A 12,369-nucleotide genomic window follows, 5' to 3' on the forward strand; every position below is an offset into this window, starting at 1 on the left:
ATAATAAATTACAATCATCTATTTACTTCTCTATTATAAAGTGAAATATAGAAATTAATTACATGACACTTACTCTCTACATTAATGTAATATGATCTTAATATAACCATAATAGTGTCATGCGTTTTTGAATCAGATTATTTTTTCATTGACTTCTCTCTAACTCAAAAGTGAGCAATGGTAAGTTAGAAACAAATAACCTTCAATTTTTTTTGGCAAAAATTCAAAGTTCAAAAACACACAATCTGATACAAACAAACAAATAATCTGATTCAAATAATCTTAAAGTTTTTGAAGTATTTCAAAATCGCACTTTTTAATATTATAGTGAGGGGAAGAATGACCTACTAAAATTCCAAAAAAATTGAAATCTATAGAAACGGGTTAAAACTCTTCTTAATTACATTCCCTCAAAATAACTTCCCAAAACAGGCACGTATTCATGTTTCACTCCGAATGAGAATTACAAGAATCGTGTCATGAAAATAAAAATAGCAAAACTTTTAGAACTGAAGTTGAATATTCAAAATCAGACTTCACATAGTTCTTAAACTTTGTTTAAAATATCAGGAGTTCAAGTTCTAAATCGTGGCTTCCTAAATATATGAAATTCGTAAGTTACTGGTTTATAACAAAAGAAATTCAGACCTAACCGTGCCATTTTATTCACTATGCAACATTTGTTTTTGTAATCTAAGCTAAATATTTTGTCATTCTCACGCTGAAAACGTTAGAGTATATTTGGATTGATATAATATTATTTTTACCTAACATTTAATTAGTTTCATTTATTTATAGTTTATATTGTTAGTTATTATTTGAGTCATTATTATATTATCGTTTATAACAATTTTTATCTATTTAATAAATTATTTGGATCGACTCATATTTGAGTTTAATCAATTTTTACTATCATAAATTTCTACATGATATTAGAGTGGTTTCATGCTCTATTACATGTCCAGTTACTATTTCACTATTGAGGTGCCGAAAATTCGGAACTTCAATTAATTACATCCATTTGTTGTTAGTATTTATTTATTTTTCCTCTTTCAACTTAATAATTTCAAATTTTATGTAATAGTTATTCAAATAAACAAATACAAACATGCTCCAATATAAAAATTCACTTTCTTTGTATTAAATATATTGGTTTCTATTCCCACCTATGATTATTCTAATGATGCTTTATCTTCAAATGATGAATTATATCAACATTAATTTATTTTCTTAGTGAGGATCATTCAGATGGTGATTATACTAACGAGTTCTTTTCCTAGTGATGCTCATGCCCTGATGCATTTTCTCCGATGATGATTATATCAATAGTTTCTCTTTCCACCAACGATCACTCAAGTGGTGTATTTTCTCCCAATGATGAATTATGTCTCTAGTGAATTCTTTTCTCATTAGTGACGATCATTCTATGACGATTATACATGTAGACTTCACATTTACAAGATGTTCTAATGATTTTGTTAACCATAACTACCTGTGTATTTTTAATTTTAAAGGAGTTATTTGTATAAAACTTAAAGTTTTTTATACTTTAGTTGGAGAGGCGTGTTATAGCATATTCGGATTGATAAAATATTTATCTAAGATTTAGTTAGTTTCGTTTTATTTGAATTTATGTATAAATTATGTTTATTTTGTTAGTTATTATTCGGGTCGTTAATATATTATCGTTTGTAACAACTTTTTCTTATATAATATATTGTTTGAACCGCCTCATATATTAGTTTGACCAATCTTTGCCATCATAAACCTCCTATAAGAAACATAATTTTATTAAATACCTACTATGCTAAAATTCGCATTTAACAACGCTTATTCAATAGTGTTTGTGTTTAGAATGATGTGTCGTTAAATAATAGGTGGAAGGAAATCAACATTGCTCGAGAAAGAAAACACTATTAAATGTGATAAGCGAATATACATTGAATAGTGATTGCTTCATTGAACATTGTTGAATGTATAACTCAAACATTCAACAACGTTCAATGAAACAAACATTGTTGATTCTTACTTATTTAATATCGCTGTTGATTTGTTATTATGGCATGACACATAATAATTGAAAATTAGTCCAATAAATCATCCCATGTGAGTGTATAGTTAAATTTTTTTGCCTCTATATCTACAATTTAGTTGAATTTTCTCTTTAATCAAAATAACAAGTACGGAACCATTTTAAGGCAATGAAAGATTATAGTCATTAACTCATTATTATATATAAAACGTACGTGGAGAAGGATCAGCTTGAGTGTACAGTGAATAGATAAGGGTATACTTACCATTGATTTGATTAAAATTATATATTATAACTATTGCATAGATATATAGATAAAAGATGAAAACATTCATCCCAAAATAAAATGAGACAAGAAAGACACACTACTAGTGTAGGGTGGATACTCTTACTCATCCATTTTACACAACATATTATATTATAGAAGAGCAACAACAGCCTTACACACTTATAATAACTATGATGGTATAACTTTATTAGTTGAGAAAAATATGTATAGATTGATAATGTATGAGTTTGATACAGTGTTACTGTATCATCCATCAATCATATTTCCTCATCATTACTTCATCAAAAAAGTAATAACTCAAATGAATGGTGGATGATATAATAACTGTGCATAAATCTTTACACTGACAGTACATACATATTACACTCTTATTTAGTTATTACAAAAGGCCAACATGTTCATGCATGTCAAATTCAATATTTCACCCTCTTAGTTTTATTCTCAGGTACAGGTTCTGTAGCATTATATATGTCTTCAATATCACGATACCTGATCTTACTACCATAGGCTATATCTTCTTCTTCATCATCATCATTATCATCGTCATTATTGTCATTGTCATCATCTCTAGCTGCAGTAGCTACAATGGATGATTTTGCATCATCATCAGCTTTGTTGTTGCTAGAAGTACTGTTGTTGCTACAAGTATTGTTGTTGTTGATGCTAAGTTGGATGAGAAGCTTTGCTACTTCAATCTCTGATTCAGAGAACACAACAGACTTCTTAGAGCTCATGTTTTCACATGATTTAGTCATGATCTCTTGAGAGAAAGATGGTGAATAATAAGAAATCATATAGAAATACAATGATATACTGTGCTTTTATAATGTTCAAAACAATGTGGGTTGGTGGCCATGAATATTTATTTTATTATTTTATTCCTATACTAATTTTGAGTATAATATTTATGTATTGATAGTGTAAACCGTAAATATATTATTCACCATACTTTTATTTAAGAATATTAAAAATAAATAGTGGACGGTTAAATGACAATATAAAAAACTTTTACACTATGTGTTCATATACATCTTTTTCATTAATTTTATATTACCTTTTTCTTTATTTTTATTTAATGATTTCCATTTTATTACTTGGTAAGTTTATTATTTTTTTAGGTAATTGGAGTTATATATAATATAATAAAAACAATCCATATTCTTATATGCAAACATGTTTTTTATATTATCTTCCTTATGAAGTTCAAAGGTATGAACTTTTATTTAAAGACTTATACACATACATAGTATTTATACCTTATATTAGTACTTGAAAATTAGAAGGAAATTTTGACTCATTAATAATGAATTTGGTTTATCAATAAAATAAAATCAACTCAAATTAAAAAGTGAGCTTATTAAATAAATGAATCAAACTTGAAAAATTGTAATTCGTTAGATTGTATGAACTAACTCAATTGATTATATATACATATATGTAAAATACTTTATGATTATTATATATTTGTATACTTTTTATATTAATATATAAGTATAATAATATTAAGAGTGTAATTATATGTATTATCATTGTAAATATTTATATACAATTCATAAATTATGCACCATTTATTTATATTACTTTTTTAAAGAGATAAAAATGTTAAAATATGAAAGGGATGATGCCATAAAATATATAAAAATCATACACAATTCGGTTCATACATTTTTCTCATATTTAATACTAAAATATTAAGTAATGATAATTATAATTATCATTTGAGTTGCACTATCATTGTAAATATTTATATTATATTCAATACATCATGCATTATTTAATTATATTACTTTTTAAAGAGTTAACAATGATTAAATATAAATGATAGATGATACATATACAATATATAAAACTTATACACTATAAATTCATTCATTTTTCTCATATTTAATAATAAAAAGTAAGTTTCAGTCTCTAGTTATATATAATTATCATTTGAGTTGCGTATATTTAAACTATTAATTCATTTGAAAGATTATAAACTTTAACCCACTCAAAATTGAGGTGAAAAAATAGTTGACAATAAACTAGATTTGAAATTTGACTCAAGTTGGGTGACTAAATTAAAGCTAATCCTTATTGGATTGATCTAAGGAAATCAAATCTCAATTGAAATCATTTATTTCACTAATTAATTGTAACTTGTTTTATATCATCATTTGTACTCACACATAGCCATTTTCCGGTTACCGTACGTATATATATGGTCTCACTAAATTAAAGCTAATCCTTATGGCTTTCCCAAATTTAGTTTTTCATACCCATAGTATACCAGCCTTGAACATGCATATTCAAACTAATTAAACACGTTAATGTTAATTATACTTTATTTTACAAACTGCTTCAACGAGAATTTGACTCCAATAAAATAAGACATTATTGTGATGCACATTAATAAAATGTTTTAAATTTTAGTTGTAATTGTGTTGAGATTTCGAGCAACATTGTGGACATTGCAAGCATTACATTATATATTGATATCATTGTGGTGTAAAATTTTATGTGATTAAAAAATATTTTTCAATTTGATTTAGTTTGATGTGGGCTAATTAATATAGTCTAATATGCCTAAGTATAATATAATATTATTATATTGCTTTCCAATGTGATTTTATTATTGTGATTCAATATTATAATACAGTGATATGATTATTAATATATTATTATGGTAATGTTAAGGTGGTATCAAGTGATATAATTTACAATTTATTAAACTACAACAATATGTTATTATTTGTGAATAGTGGAGAAATTAGACTAAATTTGTATCTATAAAAACGTTATATATATATTTGGGTGGAACTCGTGATATCATGATTGACAAACTTAACACAACTATATACTAGCTATTAAAACAGTAAATTATTTAATATATATATATATATATATATTAGAGAAATAAATATTATTTTAGTATATAATTAGAAAAAGGATGTTAAATCAATTATTAAAATAATTAATTTACCTTATTAGGGTGTCAAAAATAATTGTGTCTATCAGTATCCGTAAAATATCCATAATAAATATATACAATAATAGTTTATGGGGAAGAAGGACGAAAATTATCATATATTCTTGCATATTTATAAATTTATTTTTCATTAAATATTATATATATATATATTATTATATTTTTTATTACTAGATTATATATATTATCTATTTACTATTGTTTCATAAAGAATTTAATGATTGAACTATAGTACCAAATTTATCATAAGGATATGTTATTATGAATGTAATAATCATTTTATATATTTATAAAATATATAAACATATTATTAAACTTGAAAACATATTAAGTACTCATAAATAGATACAGATATGAGCACAAATAATTACTACTCATACTCATGTACCTTTTACACAATTGCTATCCCTATATTTTACAACCATGCCCCTTCTATTTTTGTTAAAAATAATTATGTAATTTAAAAATTGTATACACTATTTTAAAGTACATATCTATAATAATGAATTTTTTAGTGATATATAATTACCAGTTTCTAATTTAATAAAAAAGTATTTGGAATATATTTCTATTAACTTTTCCATAATCAATAAATTAATTTGAAACAATCTTAATTGTAATCTCTCCACCAATACTCGGACAAGCTATACCTAGGACTTCAATCAACGAAGCTATTATAACTTGGGCATAGATTTCATATTTGAGTTTGAATACAATTGCATTAAATACATGATATTTATGTAAAAAGTATTCATGAAAACAAATTTAACTTTTGGAATTGATATTTTATAGAAATATAATGATCAAATAATTTAAAAACAAATTTTGACTGAAATAGGGAAATTAATATTAAAAGGTGTTCTCTACATTAATATAACAATTTGAAATACGATATTTTGTCATTAACTTTTCCGTTACTTAAACCTAATAAATTACGCATAGACAATGTAAAGGCTCTAAATCATATCATCAAAATGCTATCTATAAAAATAAGTCTTATCTACAAATTTTATTAAAAATAAGTTTTGACGGTAACCTAATGAAGTATATATTATGCATTAAATACTCAGTATATGACTTTATTAAAGTTTTTCGTAAAATCATTATCTAAATAGCTTTTTTAAAATAGCTTTTTTAAAATAGTTTTTCAAAATTATCGCTTTCATAAATAATTTTCCTCCGTAATTAATTCCATTAAAAAAGTTCACAAAAAACTACATGTACGTCTTACTTAAATATATTTATAATTGCTTTCCTTAAATTATTTTGCAATAAATTCTTGAAAAATAAATGATGGACGTAGGGTTGAGAAGATTTTGGGTTCTCATTTTTTACTCAATTTTAGATTTGGGAAATATAATCTAATAAGGAAAGGATGAGGGTCATAATCAGATACTTCATTATGAGTGTGTGAATGTCACGTGTGAGAAAATAAAAAATAAAAAATTTAAAAGGTTGTGTCCAATGTATGTGTTAGGTCAAATCCATTTCGAAAATATTAAAATCTTGACATGAATGATAATTAATTGAATTGAGGAAATAAAACTGATACAAACTCGCCAAACCGACCTAGAACATCAAATATGATTTAATTTGGTTTGAATATGGCGGGTTCCCGAATCAATCCAAATCCACTTACCTTAACAACAAGGTAAAGATACAAGGACATTTTTCATAAAAGTTATAACTCTTGAAATTAGTAATATTTAATGAATGTATAATGTTTAATTTGTAATCATTGTTGTTTCCAATGATTATTACAAATGAGAACCTTGGTCTAAAGATGATGTAGACTGAATGTCACATGCGACCCTACGTTACCTAGGCATTTATGTATTGTGGATGATTAGGTGTGGTGCAATGGTTATGTTTCTTACATTTTTAGCATCAAGTCTATCTATAATTGGCAATTATCATTAGGTCATCCTAGAATGGTGATGGGGTCGCCCTAGAATGGTGATGGTTAAGGTACACGTTTACCTGCATCACATGTCTCTAGTGGTGTTGTCATGAGATCGTTGTGAAATAATGATGAGGAAGTTAGGTTTTCTACCATAAAATGGTAGCAATATATGATTGGTTCTCACATGAAGAATTCCTTCTAGCATCGTGTGTTTATAGTGGATTTGTCATTAGGTCGTCACAAAACCAATCTAACTAAGAGTTAGATGTCTTAGGATGAGACGATCATATTTTTAAAAGATTGATTGAAAGACTTATCATTGATAACTTAAGTTAGTGTGCATAATCATATGCTATTGGAGTAGTGGAGGGAAATTAACAATAATTTGTATTATGAGCACTAAGACGTAGGAAGGGGAGGGTGATGACAACCTCTTGGGGCTGCCTTTGTTTTAAGGATCGTTTAGCTTGAGATTTTAGGACTTTTAGGATCTAATTCGGTTTTGTGTGAAAGCTAGGGTTTTTAGGCTGTTTTGGGTTCGGTTAGGTATGATGTAGGGCTGTTTGGTTGATGTAATGTGTGTAGGTTTGGTTTAAGGTTGGAGAAGGTGTTTTAGGGTTTATTTTATGCGTGACGCAGGTTGTATGAGTTGTAGGTTAAGGTTGGTTTAATGGAGATGGTGGATTCGGTTTTTTTGTGGAAATTATGTGAATGAGTTAATCTGAATGCATAAATAGGCAAAGTTGCCTTGGCTGAATAGAAAATAGACTAAATCCTAATTAACTTGAATGATTGAAATCCTAATTAAAACTTAGCCTAAAAAGATACGAAATAATAATGTAATTCCTAATTAAATCAAGTAGATAAGATCTTTAAATAATGTGATTTGGGTTGAATAGTCTTCACGGTTTGGAGGAAGATTGAGATGAGATGATTTCCTTGATTTGAGGAAGCTTGATTTGAATTTGGTGTTGGTGTTGTTGGCTTGGTTCCTTGCATTTGAATTTGGCCGAAATTATGTGGAGATTTGAAAAGATAATGAATAGATTTGTTTGTTGTGGCTGATTTGAAAAGATTATATTTGTTGGCAGCAACAAATCTATCTTCACCCTCTTGATTATGGTCGTGTGATCCTTGATTGATCAAGGGTTGATCTCTTCCTTGCTTGGTCGAATTTTGTATGATAGGATTTGACTAAGTTGCTTGTTAAAATTGAATTCTCAAATCTATCTTTGTTGGGGCTGATTTGTTTATAAGCTATGTTGTTGGTATAAACAAATCTTATCTTTGTTGGGGCTGATTTGTTTATAAGATATGTTGTTGGTATAAACAAATCTTATCTTCACTTCCTTGATTGTAGCCTCCCACAACATAATCATATCTTCACTTGATCCCTTGTTTGTAGCATTAAATTGGATCAGATTTGAAAGATATAATCTTTATAATTATCTTCAAATAATTTGTTTTCTCCATGCCTTATCTCCTTGTTTCCTTAGAGATAGAGTTCCTCACGTCCTCTTCCATGTAAGAAAATGACCATGCTTTAATTTCATTGCCTTAGCCACGTGACAAGCTTACCCTTGAACCTAAGTGAACTACTTGGTCACGAAATATGGACCATGTTACAAATAAATCCCAACCCATATTACATGAATTAAATACTAAAAATACTTGAAGGAAAATAAACCTAAGACTACATGAGAATGCAATCTCATTTATTTGAATCAATGCAAATAAAATAAACCAAACTATGCTATAAATTCTTTGCAAGAACATGGCCTCCAAAAATCATAGATTGCCCCCCTTGGTTTACATCGGAGGGGATGACAATATCTCATCCCATGAGAATAGACCACATTCTTGTAGAGGTGTGTTGGATGTTTGTCATATTTAATAGTAGTTTGGTAGCGTATCCTATACTTTCGATTAATTTCAAAACAAGTTTGATGATAATTACATAAGGAATGTATGTGATTGAGAAGTATTGTTCATGATATAGATCAAATTATACTTAAGGGTATTTATCCCCATATCTTGAGTGCAAACATCATATGAAATGTTTATTTGTCATTAATTGAATGTATGAATGATAGATGATGCAATAACAATGTATAAGATTCTTATACCATTGATGCATACATTTTTTCTCTTAATTTTAAGTGTTGTCTTATAAAACTTTAGAATTTATTTATCTCATCTAAACTTAATGAAGGCTAATTAAAGAGTGTAATATATATGCACTGTTAGTATAAAGATTTACACATTGTCAATGTATCATCCACCAGATATCACAATAAACCACAGTCATTCAACCACGCTTGCTAGAACAACGCTATTCAAAATGAGGCGGAAGATCACCAACAACACTCATTTAAGCAAACATTGTTGAATTAGCTTTGTTAATTAATTTCAAAACAAGTTTGACGATAATTGCATAAGCAATGTATGTGATTGACAAATATAGTTCATGACACAAATCAAATTATACTCAAGGGTATTCATCCCCATATCTTGAGCGTAAACATCATAGAAAATGTGTATTTTATTTGTCATTAATTGAATGTATGGATGATGCAATAATAATGTACAAGATTCTTATCCATTGATGCATACATTTTTTCTCTTACTTTTAAGTGTTGTCTTATAAAATTTTAGAATTTATTTATCTCATCTAAACTTAATTAAGGCTAATCAAGAAAGAGTGTAATATATATGCACTATTAGTATAAAGATTCATACATAGTCAATATATCATTCACCAGATATCACAATAAACCACGTTCGATCGAGTTCTTTCATGATCTTTTGTCTTCCCTGCTATATCCAACAAGGTTGCAATTATATTTTCAAATATATTTTTCTCTATGTGCATTACATCAAGGTTGTGTCTTAAAAGATTGTGCTTCCAATATGACAACTGAAAAAAAATTGATTTCTTCTTCCATGGACCTTCGTTAGACTTCTTTTGCATCTTTCCAAACATATTATTGAAGTTTTCTAACATTGTTAAGATATGCATGCCTTCTAACAAATGAGATGGAGGCCTAAATTATTTTCTCCCATTAAAATCTTTTGCATTTGATCTATATTCATTATCCATAATTACAACAAGGGCATGCGAGTTTCCCTTTTGTACTCCACCCACTCAGCATAGCATACGCAGGGAAGTCATTAATAGTCCACATTAGTGCTGCTCTCATATGAAAAGTTTGATTTTTTGAAGCATCATAAGTCTCTACTCCTGACTCCCACAATACTTTTAAATCATCAACTAGTGGTTGAAGGTAGACATCAATGTCATTTCATGGTGTTTTTGGTCCAGGGATTATTAATGATAGAATAGAATACTCAGCCTTCATGAACCACCAAAGGGGGAAATTATATGGTATTAGTACCACATGCCATGTACTGTGAGACAAATTCATTGATCTAAAAGGAATAAATCCGTCACTAGCCAAACCAAGTCTTATGTTGCGTGAGGCAATAGAAAAGTCAAGATGACGCTTGTCAAAATCTTTCCATGCCTCGCCATCGACAGGATGTCTCAACTTCCCATCTTTTGAATGCTCTTCTTCATGCCACCTTAACGAGCTAGCTGTCTTTGAACACATAAATAGTCTTTGTAGTATAGGAATTAGGGGAAAGTATCTTAAAACTTTAGCAGGGACTTTGTGAGAATTCTTGTTTTCATCATTCTCACTAGATGATTTTGTATATCGTGGAGCACCACATACATGGAAGGAGAAGTCATTCTTATGATCCTTCCAATACAACATGTAGACATTAGGACATGCATCAATCTTTTCATAATCAAGCCCCAAATCCTTGATCATGCCTCTAGTTTTATAAAATGAATCAGGAATATTCAAATGAGGCATAACTTCTCTCAAGAGCCCTAGGAAGGAGGTAAATGATGCATTACTCCACCCATGAAGACATTTCAACAAGTACAATCAAATCGTAAATGACAATGTAAAGAAATTCTTACAACCTGGGTACAACTCTTCTTGTGCTTCTTCAATTAGATTATAGAACTTTTTAGCATCATCATTGATGCCCTTGTTGAGTTCATTGTCTTATGCCACATCTCTAAACGTATCATGCAATAATCATTCAATATCATCAACTGAATCATCATCATGTTCCATGCAACCATCAAGATCCATGTCTTTTAGAACCTCACAATGACGAACCCATACATCATATCCTTTTTCAAACCCATACCCTATTAGATGGTCATACACTATAGCCCTGACTTCTCAGCAAGTATTGTGACATTTAGCACAAGGACACAAAATTCCTCCTCCTTGTAGTTTTCCATTGGTGTAAGCATAGTTTAGAAAAAACTCAACACCATTAATGTACTCTGAGCTATACCTCGACAATTTAATCCATTCTTTGTCCATCACAGTAACTAGAATTTTGGAAAATAAATTAAATTGGTCATTTAAGCCAATTGAAATTATGCCTAAGGTGTTGATCACTAAAGGCTTTAGTACATCATAAAATAAGTAGAATATTAAATATTCATTCAACTATTACTTTCCATACAAATCTTAAAAAATATACAAAGGAAAAAAAGAAGGAAAATAAACATTTGAAAATATAAGTAAAGTAGCTTCAAGTCGTATTTCATAAAGGTGTGAGAAGTTCGTATTTCATGGGCCTTGGGACGAGAGAAGTTCGTATGAAAAAGGAAATGCATAAATTTAACTGTTATGTAAAAACAATCCAATTATGACTTACAACTTAATTGTGTGTTCATCTTTTCCAGTTGTAATTTTATCTTATTCTAAACAAGCCTGATATTCTTTCCTAACTTTTATATATATATAATACTAAATTCATGTTTAATTATACACATTAGATTATATATGTTTTCACTTGGTCTATTTGGTGTTTTGAAATGTAATGAAGGGAAATAAAAAACTTTAGAATTATCTAATCAGTATATTTTATGATTCTCATAATTCTTTTGTGAATTGGCAAACAAATCCTAAAATAGACACTCTTCGTCCATTTTTCCTTTTAAATTTTGTAAGGTTTATCATATTACTCAAACATGTTGTTGTCGCCAGCATCTACCAAATCTCATAACTATTTATTTAGTAAGATTTTGTGTATATTACTAATAAAAACATATGATAACTTATATGTGACATATATATATAATTGAA

General features: G+C 28.2%; 1 protein-coding gene across 1 annotated transcript; it reads right to left on the reverse strand.

The window, feature by feature from the left end:
• On the reverse strand, positions 2,735 to 3,076 carry LOC109361851 (RNA polymerase-associated protein LEO1-like). The gene has a single exon (XM_019607385.1). It carries the CDS (start codon positions 3,074 to 3,076, stop codon positions 2,735 to 2,737), a length of 342 nt encoding a protein of 113 aa, XP_019462930.1.

Source organism: Lupinus angustifolius, chromosome LG12 (genome assembly GCF_001865875.1).
Source record: "Lupinus angustifolius cultivar Tanjil chromosome LG12, LupAngTanjil_v1.0, whole genome shotgun sequence".
In the NCBI taxonomy this organism is placed as follows: Eukaryota; Viridiplantae; Streptophyta; class Magnoliopsida; order Fabales; family Fabaceae; genus Lupinus; species Lupinus angustifolius.